This window comes from Talpa occidentalis, unplaced genomic scaffold (assembly GCF_014898055.3).
Source record: "Talpa occidentalis isolate TD23 unplaced genomic scaffold, MPIMG_talOcc4v2.1 talOcc4.6, whole genome shotgun sequence".
In the NCBI taxonomy this organism is placed as follows: Eukaryota; Metazoa; Chordata; class Mammalia; order Eulipotyphla; family Talpidae; genus Talpa; species Talpa occidentalis.
The window spans coordinates 83,586,680-83,611,490 of NW_023604972.1; the positions used below are offsets into that span (position 1 = coordinate 83,586,680).

The 24,811-nt window shown below is 42.3% G+C and overlaps 1 protein-coding gene across 2 annotated transcripts in view; it reads left to right on the forward strand.

Annotated features, from left to right (window-relative positions):
* The first annotated feature begins 5,273 nt into the window (after positions 1-5,273).
* Positions 5,274-24,811, forward strand: part of RGS7BP (regulator of G protein signaling 7 binding protein) — a 91,138-nt gene continuing 71,600 nt past the window's right edge. The window contains exons 1-2 of one of the 2 annotated variants that reach the window (XM_037530024.2): positions 5,274-5,839; positions 6,768-6,934. In XM_037530024.2, coding sequence (XP_037385921.1) covers positions 5,675-5,839; positions 6,768-6,934 — 332 coding nt within the window. In that variant the 5' untranslated portion in view covers positions 5,274-5,674. The remainder of the gene's footprint in view (positions 5,840-6,767; positions 6,935-24,811) is intronic. The other variant, XM_037530025.1, reaches the window with a different exon arrangement.

A 24,811-nucleotide genomic window follows, 5' to 3' on the forward strand; every position in this document is an offset into this window, starting at 1 on the left:
GTATATAAGTATATACACAATACTAAAATGCTGCCTGTTTTTTTAAGGAGACATAAGTATACAATGGTGTAATAGAAGATCTACACAGCAAATTGATAAGAAGGATTATCAGTTCATGGGAAGGCAGGAAAGGACTAAGGCTGTAAGGTGGTCAAAGAAGACTTTTTCCTGACATGAAACGTAACGTTTTATAATAAAGAAATTATGGTTACGTTAATTGTGTGATTTTCAAAGGGAGATAGGGAGAGAGACAGCAAAGAGGAACCAGGGAAAGAAACAAAGGTAGGAAGTGAAATGGCCAGAAATAAGCCAGGACACAGGTCGAAGGACAGTTAAGGAACTGGTTCTGCAGCACAGCTTGTCCACTGCAGTGTTCCTCCAAAACGTGTTTCAGCATATTTGGCAGGTCCGCAAGTGTCCTTAAAAGGCTAAATTGTGTTGGAAGGAGTGGCCACCGCAGACAGGGCTGATGGGGCCAGCAGAAGAAAATAGGGCCAGCAAAGCAGTGGCTGGCTAACGTCGGGATGTTGCAGTGGAAGTTTAGACCCGAACCGTGTTCGGCTACAAAGAGGGCTAGTCAAGGAAGATGGTCACTGGGACCCACAGTCAAGGCAGCTGGAGTCCGGCCAGCTGGGTAGAGTTCCTGAGTGCCCCGCAGGCAGGGAAGGCTCTCCGAGCGTGCTGGAGTTAGATGCAAATTTCAGGGATAATTATCAATGAGTTTGGTTATTTTCACAGGAGATTGAAAAACCTGTTGCTTTCTACCTTGGTAGAGTTCAGATTGTTTTCTAAACAGTCCTTTTATGAGGTAATGCTCTGACCTTAAAATCCTCTTAAACTCCCTGATTCTTACTGGCACAGTCAGGTCTTCCTCCACTTAGGTTATTTTCATAGCCTCATAAATGGTTTCACTATCTCTTCATTCCGACACATCCTACCTATAACTGCCAAATTAATCTTTTAAAGCATCACTTACCTCTTATTAATAATCAAGAAGTGACAATGGTCCTTTTTTGTCCTTGTCCAAACCAGCATCAGGATCAAATTTTTCTGTTTTGCACTAGAAGCTCTAAATAGTGTGGAGCATGCCATTCGGAGCTAACATTAACTCCCACTCCACGATTAGCTTGCATGACTGTTCATCAGAACACTGGAGTTCAGCCCCCAAGTCTGCTCCTTCAAAAGTGTAGGAAGTCAAAGGTAGACATCAGATTAGTCCTTTGGGTGTGTTTGCTTTGCATTGTGACCCAAAATCATGCATATTATTGTTAGCCAAAGAAAATTAAATTTCGTTTCTCAATTACTGCCTTCCTATCCTAAACCAAGTTCATTGGTCTAGCTTCAATCTCACGCCCATTGTTAAACTAGCTATTGTGGCCATAGAATATAGTACTCTTATTGGTTAGGCCTGAGCCATGTGCCCACCCATAAGCCATGTGACAAAAAGTGAGAAGACTGATTTCTCACGAGAAATGTAAGGTGACACTCTGCAAAGAGTAGACCCCAAATGTGGGAATTTCCTATGAAGGTAATAAAGCCCTAACTTCAGGCACCCTCATTTACAGGCTCCTTCCAAGACCAGGTATCTAATCTTATGTTTAAAATTCTGGATTTTGTTTATCAAAGACAGACCCCAAATTACATAAACCTTAGAAGTTACCAAACCTGGAACTACACATAAACAAAACCATTCAAGAACATTTGCGAAAATTCTCCGAATATTGTGCTTCCTCTTGTTCTCAATAGAAATAATCATTCATTATTTTAGTCCCTAAATTCTTCACAATAACTTAACCTCTTGACACCAACAGAAACTTATTCATTCCCTACATATCTCTCAAGCTCTCAGAAACCAGCATCTTAATGTATTTCTCTCTGCCTCTGTCACAGACCCACACAGACACTGTTTTTCATTTTGCCTCTCTTCGAACTTTCTCCCAGATGAAACCCGCCTCCCACCATGTCCTTTCACAAGAGCCTGCCCAGTTGGAGGTGCAGCTCTCTGGTTCTCGCTATGGTTCCTTGTAGCACCAATTTGAAGAAACTTACCAGTTTCTTAGCAGCAGTGCTTGTTTCACTCTAAACTAATCATCACTAAAAAGATTTCAATCAAACAAAAGTGTCAAGTCAAAATTAATTCTCTAAAATTATCACAGAGAGAACATGAAACCTAAGGTGAATGTTGTAGTGGAATGAATCTAGGATGTGCCTTGGGTCACCGCCATATACGTGCAGAGGACCTGTGATGGGGGCTGGGGGAGGCCAGAACCAGGTCTGGATCACCAGGAAGTGTGGCCTTGTTGTTGGGATTTCCAGTTGCACTTTACCCTTGCACTTGGCAGACAGCCCCAGGAATGTAAATTCATACTGTTTTGAATGTGGGGGAAGGTGAGGGAACTAAGCCTGCCTGCTGCTATTCTGATTACAGCATTTGTCCCTGAGAGAGACAGCTCTGGGAATGATGCTATTTCTTCCCTTCTCAGAAAAATGGTCTGAGCCATGTATCAGGGAAGGCCAAGGGAGAGCTACACATGACAATTTCCACTTAATTCCCTGTGGGTTCCAAATCTATATCATCCTTCAGAGGTGGTATTGTGTTTGACCCATCCTTCCCCCCGCAACACATCACCACCTCCCGCAAGAAAAATGGCATAGAAACAAGCCAGCAAAATCATGTTGTCTTTTTTTCCTTTTATTTTGCTGAAATTGTCTCTAGGCAGAAGGGGGGAGTATACACCAGATGGCTGTTGCTGGAGTAGAAACCTACTACTGAGGAGTTTCGATGTGATTCAAAATGGTGACAGTCACTATTTCTTTGCATGAAAAGAGGATAAAATATCAGAGGGTGGCAAAGATTTCCAGAAGGCTGTTCTCCAGCATCCTGTCTATGTCCACACACATGTAAAATGCAGTCCCTTTTCTCTCGTTCTCCAAAGTTCTGCCAATCTTGGGTTAAAGTTCTTTAAGTTCAGCAGCTCAGTATTCATTTACAGATTAATATTATCCATCGTACCTTAAAGCACCCGAGCCCCCGGTAACCTTACTCCTTAGCATCCCCACCACTCAGCAAATCCCCACAAATCACCTTGTGTGTCCTCAACCTCTCCTCCCTACACATGAGTAGAGAGAAAATTGAACATAGAGCTGACTACGAGTTAATCTCTTTTATCTTCTGTAGTTCGGGAGACTTAGCTAACAGAAGAGTCTCTCACCCTGGTGTCTGCATCATCTATGCGCCCACAGGATCACAGCACATGGAGGTCTCAAGTGGAGACTGATGCTTTGCTGCCCTATTGTTTATTAGAGAAAAACGACACTCCATCTTTTGTGAGACAATGTACAAGTGCAGCTGACTATCATTCTCTTCTTCCTCAATATACGGTGTCATTTTCAACAGTACTTCTCCAGCTCTCCAGCACCGGCCAGGAGTTAGCACCAGAGCCCACAGGCTTAAGGACTCAGTCCCACGAGATTGGCCTCACTTCAGAAACCGGTTACAAATATCATATCTCCAGGTTACCCACACTTCTGTTCAACTGGGTTTCAAATTAAGGGGTTCCCAGCAACCATCCCTCTGATTTGATAATTTGCTAGGATGACTCACAGAATCAGGAAAGTACTTTACTTATCCATTAATTATAAAGGATACAACTTGCAAATAGCCCCAGGAGGACACCTATGGGCCAAGGTATGGGCGGGGGGGGGGGGGGGTTTGTCCTCCAACACTCATAGTTTCATCAACTCAGAAGCTCCCGGAACTTGTCATTTAACAGTTTTTAATGGAGGTTTCTTTACATAGCCATGACTTATCAGATCATTGACTATTCAGGACTGAATCAATCTCTAGCTCTTCTTGCCTTCCCAGAAGGTAGTAGAAGGGAGGTGGGGTAGGGCTCAGGTTGAAAGTTGCAAACCTATAATCAAGACTTGATCTTTCTGGTGACAAGAAGCCCCATCACCTTTATAATCAGGAAATTCCAAGAGTTTTAGGAGCTCTGTGCCAGGAACTGGGACAAAAACCAAATATTGTCTTTTTATGCTTTTTTATACCACATCATTCCATTATGCTTACTGTCTTGTAAAAAATAAAAAAAAAATTCTAGAGATACCGTCCTTAGGTTGTTGGACTTCCTGGCTATTTCTGGATCTCCATCTTTGTGTATTATACTCCATATCTCTTTAAAAGATTGACCAGGAACCTCCAATATGTTCTTCACTAGGCTTTAATTCCCGTCTCAGACCTCTTTTAACTGTCCCCTCTAACTCATTCTTGGGAGCAAGCATCTTAGGGCACTGAAGTTGAATGCCCACTCCACCTCTTCTCCTTCCACAAGTATCTTAGGATGTCAGTGAGAAGGGTGAACTTAACTGCTCCAGGACCTTAGTCCATTCATGCCAGCATCCTCTCCATTTTCCTGGGCCACCTCCATTGGTCTCTGAGTTACTCAGTCACTGATGAAAGAGGGTGGTTTAGACCTCAGCAGGTCTGTTGAGTCTAACTTATTCAAGTCTCTACTGGGAAACACTGGCAGCTGAGACTGGAACACCAGACCAAGAGCTTTACTGGCTAACACTGGACTGAATGAGGTGAGGTAGAGTGCCTCTGTGCATTCTGCCCCTCTGGCCCTACTAAGAAAGACAAAAAAAAAAAAAAAAAAAAAAAAAAAACCCAAAAGCTCAAGGAAGACAGCTTTCCTTTCATATTATCAAGAGATCTTGCTTTTGAAGCAAATGCCTCACATCCCCCTCCTTTGGGATCCTATGATATCTGAGGCACCAGACAGTCTGGGATGGTGCGGGCCTCAAGCCCACGCTGCTTGGTCTGAAATCCGTGTTTAGGACCCAGCATGTGGCAATGTGCTCTACTCTGATGACACTTTTTCTTTTCTAATAATAGACAGATGAAGTAATATTGCAATTGATGTTTCCGGGGATTTGATTGGATAAGTGCATAAACTGTGGAGGGGGAAGTGGGTTGTATGGACGGATCACATTAGTATTCCCATCCTATCAATGTGCTGGGCCGCGAACAACGTCAGCCAGACCGATTCCCTGCGTCTGCCAGTCCCGCCACGGATTCATTTGGGATCCTCAAAGAGACTAACCCGTAGAGACGTCGGATCAAGGCAGCCGATTAGAGCCAATTGCTTGCTTCTGGGACTGCCAGCGCTTGCAGGCCTGGCGACAGGGGAGGGAGGGCCGGCAAAGACAACCGAGGGCAGCTGCGAGAAGACACTGGAGCAAGCGCGACACCCGTCCCCCAACCCCCTTGAAGCGCAGGCTTTGAAAGCTGCTCCCCCATCTGAATGGAAACTCGGTACCGCCGGGCGGCGCGTTCCTTCTCGCCCAGGGCTGCAATTCATGCCAACGGAAAGGTGGTGCGAGCCCGCGCCAGTGCCCAGCTCCCGGGACAGGGCCGGCAATGCTGCTGAGCAGAACTTGAACGAGCCCCTTCCTCGCTGCTAGTGGAAGCAATGCTGCACGGCACGGCCAACGCTTCCTCGGCTCTCCTTCAAGCTGAAGGTTACCCACGCGCGCAGGCAGCCCCAAGCCTGTGAGCGCCGCGCCTCGGGTCCCGGCTCTGGTTACTTGGCGGCGGCGCGCAGGGCAAAGACCGGGCCGCCCGCGCCGGGGCGCACTGCACCAGTGGCTTTGGCTTGGTGGATGTGTATGCATGAGTTCTGCACCGAATGGGCGCAAAAAGCGCCCCAGCCGGTCCACCCGCTCCTCGATCTTCCAAATCAGCAAGCCTCCCCTGCAGAGCGGGGATTGGGAGCGCAGGGGCAGCGGCTCGGAAAACACCTACAAAACCCAAAGAGCCCTGGACGACTGCAAGATGGTAGGTTAAAAAAAACAAAAAACTGCGTGTTTTTTTTTTTTTTTTTTTTTTTTTTCCGGAGCGGGGGTAGGGAAATTGTGTATGTTAATCATTTGCTTGAGTGCCAGCCAGTCCCCCACCCTCGGCTCCTCCATGCCGATCACGTGCACATGCACTATTTTTAAATCTGCAGTCCCCGATTCAGCGTGATACCCAGGTCGTAATGACCCTGCAAAGAAGTGCCACGCCAAGGGTCTTGGGGTCAGCGGCTGTAGGTCGTGCCTCTTCCCACCCCCAGAGAACGGTAGATGCGAGAGACACGGTGAACCGGCTCGCTCAACAGGGAGGGAGAAAAGGAAGGTGGGGCTGTTGCTTTATGGGAGATAGTAGCAAACAAACCCAAACAGAGCGCACTAAGCGCTGCGGAGGGGACGTAGGTTCCAGTGCAGAGGCTGTGGCGGGTCTTCCGGTTAGGCTTTGGCGCCCGCGCGGATCAGTCTGAGTGATTTGGCAATTGCAATCTACCTTGTTCTTTATCCCCTGCAACTTCTTCTTCTTCTTTTTTTTTTTTTTTTCCTTCCCTGCAACTTCTAATCCATAACCTAATATGTGTATAGGGGAGCGAACTGTGCGGGAGTTCCCGGCACTAATTCTCTAGTGACCTGGGAGTGGCATGGTACTCTCCAAATATGCTCTTCAGAAACTGAGTCTGAATGGGTCAGGGCAAGTTGGTCTGAAAATACAGCTTCCATGAGCTGACATGCTGATGAAAAACAGCCCCTGGGCAAAGCGAATTTACCATCTTTGTGCCTTAATCTTTCATCAATTTTAGTCGTCTTAGCAAGAGATTTGGGGGGGTGGCTCGGGGATCAGCAAGAACCCCTGTCATGAACACTAACAGAAAACTTTCTGGTACGTGCTTTTTGAAAGAAACTCGCTTCTTTTCCAGCTTGTCCAAGAGTTCAACACGCAAGTGGCTCTGTACCGAGAGCTGGTCATTTCCATTGGGGATGTCTCGGTTAGCTGCCCCTCACTCCGGGCGGAAATGCACAAGACGAGGACCAAAGGCTGTGAAATGGCCCGGCAGGCACACCAAAAACTCGCTGCCATCTCAGGGTAGGAGACTCTTGACATTGTTTGGTAATTCTTGCACATGATGCTTGGAGGCGGGCAGGTATTTATGGTAGCAAGGCCTCGAGATGATCACTGCAAATATGGGATATTAACCAGCCACCCTGAGATCAGGATTCTCTTGAGAGCTAAAAACAAACCAAATCACAAACCAAAGGTTTTTGGCCATTATGTGATTTTTAAAAAAAAAAAATTAACTTTCAATATGCTGACGACATAATTGAAATTCATAGCTAAAGAATTTTCTACAGAATGTTTTGGCATCAAACTGAAATTAAATCATCCTGCCTCAAGATTATTTTGTCATCTACTGTTAGATATCCACAGGCACAAAAGGCCTGTGCAGTAGAGAGAAAATCTTTGCTAAAGCCCAGATTTACTAAACTATTTATACCATGAGATAAATTCCTATGATACCATTTAAAATGAAATCCCTAAAATAAAGCCTTGGATATAAATTACACTCTTCATTGTAGTGTGTGAAAGGGAAGTTTTCACATAGGAAAATCTTAAAGATTGGAACAATTCACTAATCTAACTAAACCTAAGCTGTTTATGCCCGCACCCCCAATTATTTTCATCACACCTAATGGATTCCCAAACCTACTTTAGGTGGTAATACAGTGAATGAAAACTTCTCTCTTAGAACCCCAACCCCTCTTTCCTAATCTCTCAGGATTGGAAGAAAAGTTAGTCATGGAATTTAACAGTTCCTATTTTCAGATGAGTACATAGAGTAAGGAAACAGGAATCCTTACATAAACACATTAATTTAAGTGTTTCAGTCAGTCTGGATATAGCTTTTTTTTTCTGTTTGTGTGAATATGGCATTATTGTGATAGAAGTTTAAGTTTAGTCAGATACATAATGTTGTACATTGAGCAGTTGTAGGAATTAGATCTAATTTACAGATTTGAAAGAATCACTGTTTGCTATCTTTAATATGAATCATATTATAATTATTACATAAAGACTAGAGAGCTATATACTTATCAGTAGTTTACATCTGACAAAAGGTGTTTCATACCATGAAAAAATTTTATAGCATCAAAAAAGATACACTTTGCTAATCTCAAAGGGAGAGAGAAACAAAATATGTTACAAATCTACTTTGGTAGAAATATTTTAAGGACTATCCTTTTCTACTTTAGTGGTGAGAGTGTTCTTAAAGGGAAGTGAATTTGGGAGAAAATCCAGGAGGTGGAAGGGAATTAAGTTTTTCAGGAATTGGGGGGAGAAACACAGCTCTGATAAATCCAAGACAAGGTGTGAAGAAAAAATCAGAATCATGAAGGGGAATAGTGTGAAGTAAAGACTGTGGAGAAACAATTACTTGGAAGGAAAAGAAAATTTAGAACAGAGAACTTAATGCTCAGTTTGAGAGGTAGCACGCTTGTAAACTTTGTGTCCAAGAGTATATGATGGGTTCTATCCAGGATCTCCTTAAATTAGAACTCAAATGATGGCATGTTCTAATTAGAAAATAAGGACTGAAGAAATGAACAAGGCACTCAGTTTAGTCTATTTTGCTACACACATAGAATCCATGTTCTAAAGTTAGAAAAGAAAAAGTCTGAAACTGTTGGCTGAGTTGAAATTCAAGGAACTGGGGGGATTTTTATTTACTCGGGGTTGCGTTGCTCTTTGCTGCTTGTTTCTGGTATCTGAGAGTTGCTGTTAATGAGAACAGTTTTTACAAGAATTGGTGGGAAACTATGTTGTTCTTAAAGTCTTGCAAAGGTAAGACTGGACTCTATAAAATGTTCTAGGGTAGGATCTGTTTCTCCTTAAAATCATAAACACAACTTAACCATCTTTGTAGAAAATGACAGCAACATGACTAAAGGAAATCCCTTTAGCTATTCACCATCTGGGCTCCATTAATGAAGGGTATAATCCCCCTTGGTGGAATTCCATTCCTGATATTGAGATGCGGACTTTTATTTTAAGCTTGATCCAAAGGCCTATAGGGAGGCTGTAGGAATTATTTTAAAATGTGAAGCAGAGAGAAGAAAAGCAAAATTTCTTGGGATATGTAGAGACTAGATTTATTGAGGGTCCTTTCTTAGCCAGCATTATCCAGGTAAGTCACAGAATAATTCTCTGAGGGAGAGATTATTGTCCCTGTTCTACAATGAGTCTCACAGAGGTTAAGGAACATGCCCTTAACAAGTGGTACAACTTTTATTCAGTTCCACATTTGCATGTTTCTGAAACCCACGATCTTCCCTCTATATAAAACTGCCATTCAAAAATGTGTTATGTAAAAAGGAACAAAGTACTGAGACATGTTAACATATGGATGAACCTTAAAAAGAGTATGCTAAGTGAAAGAAGCCCGTCACAAAATACCACATATTTCCATTTATATGAAATACTCAGGAAAAGCAAGTCTCTAAGAAGCAGAAAGTAGATTGGTGGCTGCCTACATCTGAGGTGGCAAATGCTTAGGGTTTGGTGAGGGGAGTGGAACTATTCCAGACTTTAAGCGTGGAGATGATTGTACAACTGTGTATTTGCTAAAGATCTTTGATTTGTGAGCATAAAATGAGTGCAATGTATGTCATGTAAAGTTTACCTCAAGTGTGTTAAGAAAGGTGTGATCATCATCACCATGATTAACACTTGGCCTTTTGCTGGCTTTATTCTTTTCTTCAGTAGATTTTAGTGCAAGGAATATGAGCTCGTTGGAATGTGAGGCAGTAGGGGATACATGGGTCTTCATTCATCGAGATGCCTACTTGAGAGCTAGCATCTAAGAACCAGTGGGGGTGGGGCAGAATTTGACTGAATAAATGAATTTACTAATTTCTTACCAACATAGAGCATCCCCATTCCTGTCTACCACCTGGCTTTGGGACAGTGGAGGGCCACAGGGTTGAGGGTAAACAGGGTGAAAAGAGGATAAAGCACAATAGAGAGAAAAAGAAAGAAAAAGAGTGAGTTTGACTTAAACAGACTGTAAATGCTACATTGCTTCCCATCCCTGACCAATGGAAACCTTCAAATAATGGTAGCCACAAGGGGGAAAAACAGACTATTTCTCACTAGCTTGTCCTGGGAAAAAAAGCCATCACCACAGACATAATCAACACTTTCTCAAACTTTGTTTAGATCAGCAAAGATGGGGCACAACCTTCTCTTACAAAGGCATTGGATGCTTTCTAGATAGAGGCAACAAGGTGAATGAATCCCAGGTCTACCGTGACTGCTTGATTTGCCAGTTTTACAACCCTGATTCTCCCCTAGGCATTAAAGGCAAAGGAGCCATAAAGATCAGTAGCAGAGTGGTTCCCAAACTGGTTTTAGCATCAGAATCTTCACTTCAATGTAAATGTGGAAAGGCAGGTCAAAGGGGCACTGCTCTGCACTGCTGGTCTGTGTCTGTGTGTGTGTGGGGGGGGGGGTGTGTGCGTGTGTGCGTACACATGCACACGTGCATCACATCAGAGGCAGATGCCCTATCGCCTTGGTTTTCCTTCATAAAATGACTTATGAGGGCCTCCCCGGTGGCGCAGCGGTTGAGCGCTGGGTTGCGAAGCTGCCCGCGGCCTCTGCGGCGCCAGTTCGATCCCCGGCTGCTTCCCGGCCACCGGAGGAGGGTCCCACATGGCGCGCAGACCTCTCCTGCCGCCCGCTGCTCCCCTCAGCAGTGTACTTCGGTCCTTCTGCCTGTTCTGCTCCCCGCTCTGGCTCTGGTGGATTCTCTCACCCTCCCGCGCTTCTGACTGTACCCAGTGCTTGTATAAACAAAACAAATAAATAAATAAATAAATAAAAGACTGTCACTTTTAAAAAAAAAAAAAAAATAAAAAAAAAAAAAAAAAAATGACTTATGAGACACCTTCAAAGAATCCCAGGATTCCTGGCACAATTTAGCACAATTTCCTTGTTTTCTATTTGAGGAGTCTGAGGTTTATAGTATTAAAGTGATTTTCAAGGCAACTTTTGTCAAGTATATGTGAAGTTTTTGAAGCCAAGCAGACCTACACTGAATACTGTCCTTTTCTGCAAACTCGATGGAGTCACCTAACTCTCTGAATCTTAATTCACTGTAAGTTAGTTCTCCTGCTCACTCATGGGGCAGTTGTGAGGACTGAGGAAGCCAGGTATGAGAAATGAGGAGCACAATGCCCCACCTGTGGATGAGATTCTGCCCGGCCCAGGCTGTTGTGAGACTGGAACAGGTCTCTCGCCCCTGGCCTGGTGCCTGTTCCATCAAGCATACTACCTCCTGAGAGTAGAGAGAGAAAAGCACAGCACACAAACTGGGGGTGACCCAGAGGAGCCAATAGCCTCCAGCAAACCCCAGGAATTTGTGTTATGGTTGCTGGTGTGTTATGGTTCTTCATACTGTCTGTGGCTGGTGAAGAAAGTCAAAGTGCCGTTTATGTATAATAATGTGAGAAGCAATATGCAGTGATGGGAAAGCACATAGCCCCTCACAAATTAGACCTGTATAAAATCATGGCTTTGCCACTTATGAAGCATTTCTGCATGTATTGAGATGGAAACTGCTTCATGGAAAGGTAAGTGGCAGTCCAGCACAATGGTTAAGTACATGGAGTTTGGACCCAGACTGCCAGAGTTCATAGCTCAGGGCTACCACTCACAAATAGTGTGACCTTTTGGCCAAAGATACCCTCTCTCTCTCTCTGCCTCAGTATCTTAATCAGTAAAATGGGGCTAATAAACAGTGGGTCCAAATCATAGGCTGTGGTGAGGATTTAATAAGTTAATATCTTCAAACACTTAGTAGGTTGCCTAGTATACAGTAAATGCTAATATCATTAATGGAGATTAGTTAGTGTAAGACATTTAAAATTCAACAGGTCAAGATACATTTACTTAAAAATATTAATCCATCAAATACGTTTCAAATAAATACTTGGTCTGGATTATTATTTACCTCAAATTCTTATAAAATTCCTGAGGAATTTTCTAGGTTGAAGTTTCTCCAATGACTATCAAAAGGCCTCTTCTTGAATACTTTTAAAACAATATGGGATTTTGAGGGTTGAAAGTAGTTTAGAAATATTTGTGTCAGCTGAGAGTGTTCATAAATCATTTAATATTTACAAGTTTTTGGAAGAGGTATTGGCTGTGTGAGATTGGACAAACCACCGAGTAGTCTCTAAATCTCAGTAAGGCCACTGAATCTCATGACTTCTGCGTCTCCTGGCTTCATCGTCTGGTGTTCCGTAGTAAAACATGTAGAATCACATAGACTTTGTTTATAGAACTGAGCTATGAAAAAATAAACACTATGAAGGAAGTTTGATGATCAAATTCCAGAAATAATTTGTCAACATGTGAACAAACTATAATCACAAGAAAAATCTTAAATTCCTAATGACTTTCTGGAGCCATATAATGAATATTTTGAAATCCATAAGCAAAGGTTTCCGGTCTTTCTCTCCAGCAATTATATTTCTGACCAGCCATGGCTCTGTTTCTCTCATTTCTCTTACATCTCTTTTCATGTTTTTTTTTCCCTATTTTTTGGTCTGTTTTTATTTTGTTTGATTCCTATTTGAACTTTTCTGTTCTATTTTTTCCTGTACCACTTCTGGCTGGTACTTGTTCACTCCTTGTTCTATTTGCGAAGGAGTCAGGAGGTGGGAGTGGAGAGGGAGAACAGAGAACTGCAGTTTTAGTTGGTAAGGCTCCCTCTCAACAGTTTGGCTGAGACAGAGGCAATTATGTGGGGAAGTAGAGTCCAGAAGAGCTTGGTGCCTGTGGAGGCAGCGCTCTCAGCTTTCTTTGATAAACATGGTGGAGGAGGCCGTAAGTGTTAGTAAAAGGAGACTGGTTGGCAGGCATACCAGGCTGCCCACTCCTGTATTTCTCTCCCCCATTACAGATGTTTTTCTTCTAAAAATTTTAACCCTCATTTATCAAATCATGAAAGATGAGTTATATCTCTACCCATAGATTATTCTATGTTAGTTTTGGAGAAGTGTTGGGTTTGGACAGTGGAGTCCTTGGATTAACTCTGGGAAAAGTTTCACCAGAACACCCCTTTCAGTTGCACGCTGAGAGTTTCCCAGGTGACAGTGGCACTAGTTATATCCAAAAGGGCAGGTTTATTATAAAAACGGAAAGAAAGGACATTTGCGTAGACACAAGTTGGCAGAAAGAGCTGGCCCCAAAAGGGACAGGTTTGCTAACAGAAAGGTCAGCATAGTCACAGGCCAGCAGGAAAGCTTTGCTCTGCAAAGGGAAGAAGTTGGCAGCGAGAAGCTCCTGTATTGACACAGGTTGGCGGAAGGGCTGCTACCCCTTGCCAATACAGAAATTGCACTGATATAGTCTTGTCTTTGGGAGGGGCTCATTCCTTTGTGGAGTTGTTAACTTTGTTAACCTAACTACTTCTTGGGTGTAATTGGTTGATCTGTTAGAACCAGTGATTTCTTTACAATGGCTTTCAATCTCCATATCCCCACCTTTGGTCTGCACCTCAAGATCCTTTCTACAGCAGTCTGATACTTGCTACAGCAGTTGGCCTAAGGACTTTTCATTTCTACAGCTGGTTTAACGACTATGTTAATCACTTCTAACCTCCCTCCCTCCCTCCCACCTCCAGCTTTTGGCTTCTTGTGAGCCAGGTTTCTGGTCTTGTGCGGCTCCTTTGCAAATTTTCTACCCTTAATCTCCATTAATAATATTCAGAATGAGTTCGTTAGGACTACAGTAACAAAGTACCTCAAACTGAGTAGCTTAAACAACAGAAATTTCTTGCCTCACAGTTATGGAAGCTAGAAGTCCAAGCTCAAGGTGTTGGCAGGGATGGGTCTCGCTAGGGCTAGGAGAAAGGATCTGATCTTTCCTCTAATTTCTGGAGGTTTGCTGGCAATCCCTGGGGTTACTTGGTTTGTGGAAGTATCTCTGTCTTCATCCTCGCGTGTCTTTCTCCTTGTGTGTATGTGTCACGTCCAATTTTTTTCCTTTTTGTAAAGACAGTAATTGTATTGGATTAAGGGCCCACCCTACTCTAGTATGACCTTATGCTGACTCAAGTAAATATACCTGCAAGGCCTATTTCCAAATCAGACCACATACTGTGGTTACTGGGGATGAGTACTTCAACATTCAATATTTGAATGGGGGAGGGGAGAGAGGAACAACCTTTTCAACCCATAGAATTCCTTTGACCCACCTTTGATAGAAAGCATACTTTAGGGCCTCCCTGGTGGCCCAAGGGGTTAAGTTGCAGCACTATGAAGCTCTCTGCAGTCACTGCCGGCCAGGGAGGTAAAGCACATGGCCCAACAGACCTTTCCAGTCTTGCCTGCTGCTCCCCTTAGCACTGTATTCCACTGATTCCGCCTTTTCTGCTCCCCACTCTATCTCTGGTGAATCCTCTCCCACCTCCCACCTCCAGGCTCTACCCCAGCCCTTATATGCATAAATAAATAAATCTTTAAAAAAAAAAAAAAAAAAAGCAAGCACACTTTAGGTTGTTTTGCCCTGCAAGGATAGAGTTTTACCCAGGACTGTTGACACGTGCTCTTAGCATTCTTGCGTGAAGACTACTCAGTACCCAAAGTTGTAGTGTTATAGGACAGGGAGAGGGGCAGCCCAAACCCCGCAAACCTGCCTATTCTAAATGGGTTCTGCCATCCGCCGCATTAACACAAAACATATGAGACTTTAATGGGAAGGAACTTTAATTAAACTAGGAAACAACACAGGTAAGGCAAAAAGTCTAGTTTCTAAATGAAGCACCCAAAGTTACCCATCCCCTCGTGGGTAAAAGTCCATCCATATGGGATTGGCCCAGAACAAGGCCCCAAAGCCTGCCACAAGTCTAAAGCATCTTCCAGTGGGGACCCACAGAAATGGGTCACAAACAACCAGACAAGCCCGGAAGGAAAAGAGCAAAATCAACATCAAGATAAAAGCTGCCATTGTCACCTCCCCACGGGTCTCACCCACATCTGTGTCACCCCGTCCACGACCAAAAGACAAGCGTAGTTTCTTCACGTGTCTCTAGGCTCCATGCGCCTCCTCCAAGTCTCCTTGCTCCATCCTGCTTCCTTCCTCCGTCTCTTCCTGCAGCTTCTTCTCTCCCTGCTCAGCTCCACCCTTCCTTGGGTGGGGCAGGGAAGCTGGAACCTCCCCCTTTCCTGGGGACCACCCTGTTACAGTAGCTCCTAATTAGGGCTGGGGTTTGAGACCGTGGAATAGGATACTTCCTATATGAAATGAATGTGTTCATAAATGTTCTGACTCCCAATATGGTTAGCCTTTTGCCTTAGCCAATTTAATTACTAGTGTCCAAAGGGGGAACAAAAATCAACTGCAAGAGAGAATACTAGAGGAGCAGGCGCGGCAACTGACATCAGGGCGTGTACTTTCCGTGGTGTGTAGGGAAACAGAGCCGGTTGTGATTCCTCGATGGTGCTGATGCTGATGAACCATAAGCACACATTGGAGCAAGTGCCAAAGTACTGATTCCCCCCAGAGTAAAGCAAAGTACTGTTAAGGGCAACAAACTAAATGTGATATGCAATCTAGACAAGTATTCTCCCATTGCCTGTTGAACTTGAGAGCTTTTTTATATTGTGAGCAGATGTAATGATGTTCGCCTTGTTAAAGCTATCTTAATAAATGTTTCAATTAGAGAGAAAATTTAAAAGAACTTTAGGAAAATTTGTCGGCACTATTGTGGCAAGCTAAGTGTGAGGATGTGAGGCTCAATTGCTCATTTGGCATTTTAAAATCTATTCTTAAAAGAAATTGTGTCTTGATACAGATGTTAGTAAAAATCAGAAATTAGATTAGCTTATATTTTATGACATTTCTATTACACTTGATTTTTTTTCTGATTTGTAACTATAATATGTTGGTTTCTAAATAATAGAGGGCTGAAAGAGTATACCTAGGATCAATGTCTGAGGCACAGGTGTTTGTTATTACAACCAAATCAGCAGACAGTGTGTATTTTAGAATTACTCATAAACTAATTATGTTAAATTCCAGTTATTTAATAAAATATCACCCCAACATCTATCTTTTTCATGGCAGCTTTATATTGAATAAACAATCATTTACCACTGAGATCACCTCTTAAAGCTGCATCTCATCCAGAAAGATACCTACATGAAGCACAGCTCCAGAGCAGAAACAATACCATCAGCCTGGTCATATTTCCTCTGCTCTGTAAGTCATGACTTCAAGAAAACATAAAAACCAAATGAAAAAACATCAATTTCTTGTCTAGATATATACAAATGTGTATTCTTTCTGCATACATATAAGCCAATATAAAAATTTGTGAAATAGACTCTTGATTGAGATAAAGTATCTGAGCCACTAAATAGAGCTGATTTTTAAAGTAAATATTTCCAATCTAATGGAAAACTCTAATCAGGTTAACAAGATCAACAGTTGTGGATACATAGCAAACAAATATCTATACCTAAGGTCAAGCAAAAAGTAGAAATTCATAATAGCTCAGAGAAAGTCAAACTCCTAGGATAGTCTTTAGGCACTAAGAATACCTCACCCCTATTCTGTCAGTTACCAAGTCTGATAGCGTGTTGTCTTTTTCACTGTCTAGTGTTTTGCTTTTTTTCCACCTCTGTGGCCTTCCTCTTTGTTCAGAATCACGTCCCCTCAGGCCATCAACTATCATAGTACTTCCCAGTAGGTCTCTCCTGGCCTTCACTCTCTCACCTCTTCTTTTCAATTCATACCCTAGATCCAGACTAATCCTCCTAAAACTCTCCTCTGATCTTGTCACTTCTTTACTTTAAAACTTCCAAAGATTCTCCATTGCCTAAAGCAGTTTCTTCAAATGTGATCTGGATTGCCTGTCTCAGAATCACCCAGGATGCCTTCAAACCTCAAGAACCAAAATCACTGGAAAGTGAGGCCTGAAATCCAATTTTTTAAATAAGAACCATCCTATTTCCCAGGAGAGTCTTGAACTTGCTAAATATGAGGCCTGTCAGCTAAGTCAGGGTTTCAATCTAGACTGCACATTGGAATCACCAAGGAAGCTTGAAAAATGCTGATGAATTCTATCCCTAAAGTTTCTGGGAGCTGCAGCTTGGCCATTTGGCAGATTTTAAAAAACTCCCCAAGGGAGCATGTGTACCAAAATTGATTATATTTAGCTATACTAACAAAAAAATCCAAAGGAACCATGATTAAAGACACTAGGGTTTATTCTGTGACTGTAAAGGAGCCCTAGAAGAGACAATTCAGAACTAGTGTGGTAACTCCGTGGAAGACTCTTCTGTTCCCTATCCTTTGTGCCTGACTTCCATCCTCATCCTCACTTAATGATGCAAGATTACTACAGAAGCCCCAGCCATTGGTCCAAGTTCCAGATAGAAGGAAGATTGAAAGGCAAAAGGACATAATTTTCAGCCAGGTCAGCTCTCCTTACTCAGTCCCAGACAAAAGGTCTTCCAGAACTCTATCACCTGGTCACACCTAACTACAGGGAGACTGGAAGATGTATTCTTTTGTCATCGCATCCCTAAATAAAAAGAGGACTTTATTCCTATGAAAAAGAGAGATAATGAGTATTGTGAAACAACAATAATTTGTGTCATAATCCCCAACCTACATTTCTGGATTTACCATTTGCCATTTAACTTGTAAACTCTTACACATGCTAGTCTACTTTTTATTCTTTAAGAGTGTATAACAGGATCGCCCTATCCTATGAGCCTATATACATAGTTTCTATATGCACATGCATACTCTTTAGCTGTTAAAAGAAAGAATTTCATTTCCGGAATGTCAAGGTTTTACTTGTAGTCTCTTTGTCCGCCATACTCCTCCCACCAAAAACCAGAGCAAAGGGAAAGTCCCTAAAAGGATTAACAAGATTTTTCTGCCTTTAAATGGCAGAAAGACAAGAGGGAAAGACAAGAGATTCAGGGGCCATTTGGGAGGGCAGGGAGGGAGGCAAGGTGCCTTTGAAAGTGCTCCAGTAGTATAATTTTCACAAGAAAGGATATGAAATTGGATAAGACCTGCAAGGCATGAGTAGTAGCACTCAAGAAATCAATTAAAAAATATCTAAGGTTGAGTGGGATTCTTTTTATAAATGTTTAAAACCTCCTTTAATAATTCAAAGAAAAAATTATCAAGGTGTTAAAATATGATGAGCTTTCAGATATAAAAGGTAGGGAGTCTTAGATATGGTGATAAATTGCATGATGACCTATGATCAAGATCATAACAAGCTCATTAAGAGAAATTAAACTTAAAACTCATCTCATATAAACAATGTTCTATATAGTACTTAGGTGATAAATGGTATTTAACCCATTTAATTCCATAAATTACAAATCCACATAACAGGGATCAAGAAGGGCTGTGGTCTGAATGTTGGTGTACCTGAAAAATTTATATGTTGAAATCTTAATGCCTCACATGGAGGGATTAGTCAATGGCACCTTTGGGAGTTACTTTAAGCCGTTAAAATGGAGCACTCGTGAATGGAATTAATGCCTTATAAGTCCCTAGCCCCTTCTGCCATGTGAGGACATAGCAGGAAGGTATCAGTTAGGATCCAGGAAGAGAGCCCTCACCAAGTCCTTCCCAGCTTCTAGAATCATGAGCAATAGAGTTCTGTTGTTTGCAAGCCACTCAGTCCATGGTATTTTGTTATAATAACCTAAATGGACTAAGACAAAAAGACAAAAGCATTTCAGATAGTGAATAAGGCAGTGAGGAAAATAAAATAGGATGATCTTAGTAAAGAATGATGGATGCATTGCAGGTAGCAATTTCCACATAGGGAATTCAGGGAACATCCCTCTGAGAAAGTGACATTCTAACTTGATGAGCTGACTTTGAAAAGATATAGGTGATGATAGGAGAGAAAAATGTTTCATGTAAAGGTCCTGAGTTGAACTGACACTGGCATTCTGCAGGAAGAAAGTTAAAAAAGACTAGATTATCAGTATGGAATTGTCTTCCACTGCAAGTAACATAAGCCAGATTTCAGTGACTTGAACACATAGTTAAAAACACAGGTATCAGGCATAATGAGCATTGGTTCGTGATTCAAAGATATCAGGACTAAGATTTCTGTAGTACTCTAGAAACTGTGTCCACGCAGGTAGGTCAGAGAGCAAAAAGACATAAGCCAATTAAGTGTGTCCCTTTTTACAGGACTTTCTCAGAAGCCTCACACTACAACTTCCATGAATGTCTCCTTCACAGACCATGCCATGTGACCTTCCTGGCTGCAAGTTTCACCATATATCTTTCTCCATATTAACTATGTAATGAGGATAACAATTTCCCAATCTGTAAATGGCAAGGATGCTCCTGAAACCCAGGATATTTAACATGACTGGAGAGACAGGAAGAATAGGAAGCTGGCATGTGAGAAGTAAGGAGAGGGATACTGGAGTAAGCCGAAAGAAATGGAAGAAGATCCCTTATCACCTACCTCCCCTTCTTGTCCATTTCCTGGTTCGTCCATTCATTCATTCATTAAACGTCAAACACCTACTGTGGGATCAGATACTCTGCTAGGCTCTGGAAGTAAAAAGAGAAATAAAACACAGTCCTTTCCCTTGGAGGAGCATATGGCTTAGCATGTGGTATAGAGACAGATCGTTGCCAACCATTATGATCAATGCTGCAATGGAAATATGTAGATGGTATAGTAGAGGCAGTGACCACCTCTGCTTGACAGGATGGGCCAGGAAAGGCTTCACAAAGGGCCTGATGCCATTTGAACTGAGCCTGAAGAGCAAGCATTAGCGCCCTTTCTCATTCACTTGCGTGGTCTCAGGCTAACATGAGTGGACCTTTCAAGGGACCCTTGAACCAAGGGGAAACAGAAAGAGGGCTTTAAATGTGTGGAGACCAAACTGTGCTGTACCCTGTGCCTTATTACTTCAGGATTAAATGAGTTCATCTGAAAGAACATTTAGAACCCACTAAGCTGATGTTTTTAAAGGCTGATGTTGGCTGAGAAATGCACTCACCAGCCAAGAAACAGAGTACAGCCTTCAGTGGCCTCATCAGAGAGCCAACTGTGCAGGAAGCTGAAAGGAGGGATTCTTCACCAATCTGAGCAGTCGGGACTATTGTCATCCTGATTCTTTTGACTTTTCCCTTATCGTTCTGAGAGGGTGGTTCTATGCAGAGCAAATGAAGCTCCCGAGGCATCTCTGAGTGACTCTACATGAGGCATGCCTGGAAGTTTTTCTCAGCCCCCAGAAGGACAGATATTACTTCTCTATTTCATAGTATTTTTGAAATTATTTATTTATGCATACAAGAGCCAGGGTACAGGCCAGAGATGTGGGGCAGGGGGGTGGAGTGAGAGGATTCACCAGAGACAGAGTATGGAGGAGACTAGGCAGATGTACTGAAATACACTGCTGAGGGGAGCAGCAGGTGAGACAGGAGAGGTCTGCTTTGCCATGTGGGTTGCTCCCTGGCCGGCTGGTGATCGAACTCATGCTGCAGAGGCTGTGGATTGCTTCAAAGTGCCATGCTTAACCCCTTGAGCCACCAGGGAGGCCCTGTAGTATATTTAGGTTAAAAAAATTGAGCTATTTGGTGGGGTTGGTATTTGAAAATGTTTTCTCTGCTGCCAGCGTTGTTATTCCTGACTCTGCTGGGCAATTTCCCTGGGAAGCCCCTTTCTGCCTTGGCGAGGCCCCAGGGTTGGCCTGTTTGCTTCCCTTCTGCCCATGGGCACAAACTAGGATTCCCACTCCGCGGCTCTCTCCTCCCCTGGACACACTTCAGTACAAGGACCTCTTCAGCCAGCACACAGCTGATTTGAGGGTTTTTCAGGTTTCCTTAGCTAGTAAGAAGAGGAAAACAGTCAGGAAGGAAAAAATAACAAAATTACAGCCTTATTGAAGTTGCCAGCCGAATGTGAATGCATCTTGGCTCGGCATTCTCAAGACCTCAGCACTTCTCACGGGGCCTTTCTTTCTCCTTAGTTGATCTATTCAAATTGTTCTATCCTCAGGCACCTTTTTTCTTGTTTATTTGTCTATGAAAGTCCCACAAATAACCATGTAGAATCATACTTTGACCCAGGTCTGGAGAGGCTGAATTCAGGTTTCAAGAAACAAACTATTTTCCCAACAGAGGTCATTGGGATGGAGCAGGACACCCCAGTACCACAGTGACATTGGCCATCCAGCTTTCCTTTGCGACATTATAAAGTACAGGGGTGAAAAGAAAAATGAAGGTGAGGGTGAAGAATGGTATTCAGTGCTGGAGCTCAAAGAAGAGACAGCTGCCCACTGAGGAGATGGCCATATGCAAGAAAGTAACATGGAGGCTGGTTTAAGAGATGGGAAGAACTCATTGGGAGGGAGATTGGGAAGAGACCGAATGATCAACCTCAAAACTCTGCTTCTTAAATTCGAAAATCCTGTCAATAAACCAAGAGAGTGACTGCTTTGCTAACAAATGGAATTTAAAATCAAAATAGTAATTAAAGTGCTCCCCTCATGGGATTTTGAGTTCTCAACCAGAATGATGGCTTGTTAGAGCTTCAGGCTCTGAGTTTAGACGCTCATTCCCTTAGTGGGTCTAATTTTAAAACACTCTAATTTTGATTGGAATTCCTATTTCCATTCTTGCCGTCCACTCACCAAGCTGATGCTTATTTCTCTCTCAGATACTCATTATCAGCAAATAGATAATTGACTTTTCATCTTCAAAATTATATTTCTATTATCCTATTACTGTGGAAATTCCTATTTGTCTCAGAATTAAAGACAAAACTTTTCTCCTCATTGTAACCATACTATTTCCGATATAGGTAAGAAATAGAAATTAAGTCCCCAAATCCCAAATGGTCTCCGGTGTATAGTAAATACTTCATGTTTCTTGAATTATATACCTCAAACATTTCATCTTTGTGTCATTATTTCTGTTCAAAGGGGAATTATTTATAAAAGAAAGAAAAATATTCCACTCCTGTGTGTCCTGTTACACTGTAACAAAAAGCAGGTGAGGTAAAAAATGACTAATGGGAAAGCAAGTCAAGGATAGATCACCTAATACTCTTGTTCTTTTTTTTTTTAAAGATTTATTTATTTTTCTACAAGAACCGGGGTACAGGCCAGATGTGCAGGAGGGTGAGAGGATTCACCAGAGACAGAGCAGGAAACAGAACAGGCAGACTGATGAAATACACCGCTAAGGGGAGCAGCGGGTGAGACAGGAGAGGTCTGCTGCGCCATGTGGGATTCTTACTGGCCAGCCAGGATCGAACTGGTGCTGCAGAGGCTGCGGACAGCGTCATAGCACAGCGACCAACGACCTGTGCCACCAGGGAGGACCAAGACTCTTGTTCTTGCTAGCACTTAACTTTTATGAAAATCTACTTGTTTCAGTTTCTTAATAATCCTCATCTAGGTCCTGCTCAAAAATAGTGACTGGTATAGAAACACCTTCACTATGAACATCACAACAGAGTTTTCACTCCTAAATGGACTAGATGAGGCAAATATAGTAGACTGAGAGGTGAGTGGAAACCTCTCCAGACTAGGGTTAGGGTTCTCCAGACAGACAGTTCCAACATATTTATTTTATGTGTGTGTGTATAATATATAAATTATAACATATATGTATATATGCCTATAATATGTATATAGTGTTATATATTACTTATAATACATTATATATCACAGCATACACACACACATATATATATATAAATTGACTCACACAATTAGGGAGACTGAGAAGTCCCATGATTTGGTATCTGCAAACTGGAGACCCAGGAAAGTTCATGCTGTATTTTAGTTCAAGTCCAAAAGCCTTAGAGCCAGGGGATCAAATGGTATAGATCCTAATCCAGAAACATGAGGAAGGCTGATGTTCCAGCTCAGCAGTCAGGCAAAGAAAGAGAATTTAACTACCTTCACCTTTTTGTTCTATTCAGGCCCTCAATGGACTGATTGGATGATGTCCACTTGCTTGGGGGAGGGCCATCTGCTTTACTCAGACCATCAATTCAAATACTAATCGCTTCTAGAAACACCCTGGCATATACAACCAGAAAAAATATCTAACCAGATTATCTGGGCATCCTGTGGCTCAGGCAAGCTGATACTTTGGGTTATGTCTTTTGGCCACAGCAGATGGCTTAAAGCCCTAGAATTCATTCTCAGTGTGTAGGTTGGGAGATCACCTATGGACATTTGAGAAATCTCTGTCACACACAGCAAGAAGTGAGGGTTAAGGTAGCCCTGTCAGTCTGCATATAGATAGCTATCAGGACTCATTCACCCCTTACCTGGAAGCAGCTACAGCAATAGAATTTGAAGTAGTTTGCTGTATCTTCCAGACTGGGTGACTCCTGTGAATATTTTCCACCATAAATCATGTTTTCTTATGAGTGAAGTTTGAGCTCAAATGGCTGCATCTGTTTTGAATACTGTACCATCATTGAATAATGAGGAAACTGCTCAGATTATTTTAGGCCACAGCATGCACCATCCTGCAAAATCATTCAGCAAATGTTTGCTCCATAAAACAAGCCTTATCAACTGTTTTTATATTCATAGATTCAATCTTTTGTTTTCTGAGAATGAAATATGTTTTAAGCTACCAAGTCTGTTCAGATTCAGAACAGCTTTAAATTATTCTCCATATTTTTGTATTAGGTTATGTACAGGCACTGTTGTAGATGTGCTACAAATACGTGAAGTGAGTTCAGACAGCTATTTAGGTGTAATCTTCTCAAAAGAATTGTCATCTCAGTTCATTCTGGAAAAATCTTGCTTTTTTCTTCAGTATTATAAAGGTATTCTCCAATGTCTGAGAAGGAAATTCTGTGGGATGTGAGGGAGAAAAAGGCAGGAAAGGAGAATGATTCAGCTAGAAAAAAAGAAAGAATATGGGAAAGGAAGAACTAATCAAAGTTGACCCTTAAGCAATTTGAGGGTTAGCAGTGCCAACCCTAGTGCATTCAAAAATCCAAAGATAACTTTTGGATCCTCCAAAACTTAACCACAGTATCTTGGTATCTGGAAGGGATTGTCTCCATGACTTCCAGGGCTATGAAAATCCATGCATGCTCAAGGCCCTTAGAGTCAGTCCTTGGCATCTACAGGTTCTGTATCCCTGCAATCAACAGACTGATATCCATAGTTAGTTGGATCATGAAGGCAGTATGCAGGGATAGAAAAAAAAAATGAATAAATTCAATTCAAACTTGTGTTGTTCAAGGGTCTACTGTAGATCTTTGGGAATCATGCTGCTGAAAGAGTCATACTGCCAAGAGAAAAAAAAGAATGAATCCAAAGGGAAAAATACCCAGTGTTTGGGTTAGTGGTTGGAGGCATTGTGCAACTCAAGGTCTCCAAACTCAGGTCCATCAGGGACCCAGAGAGGTGATATGGAAAAGTGAGGTGGGGGGAGGAGTGGCCAGCAATTGTTGGCAGGAGAGCACGCACCTGTGGATCTGAAGCAGGTAGCAACCATCCAGGGTTCTCTGATTGCTAATTCCCATGTGGAAATTGAGACAAATGTGCCATAGTTGTGGCTTCCATTTCCTTAAAAGAATCTATGACTTCAAGTTTGTGTTTGAGACACCACGATTTTTAAATGTTGGCCAACAGAAAGTCTGCCTACTAAAAATGGCCCTCAGCCATCAGTGTCTGACTCTTCATTATCACCTCCTCCTTGATCAGAATGCTTGTAGATTTTTGGATGTAAACAATTGGAAAAATGCCAAGATGTCCGGTTATTTCGTGCTTGTATTAGTAACTAGGACCTGTATCACCTTTTTAATTTGTTATTGTTGCTTTCAGAACGGTACAATGTGGAGTGTTAAAACTTGCCAATATCAGTCACACATTTTAAAAATTACCAAATATAGAAAAAAGAGAGAGAAGTATA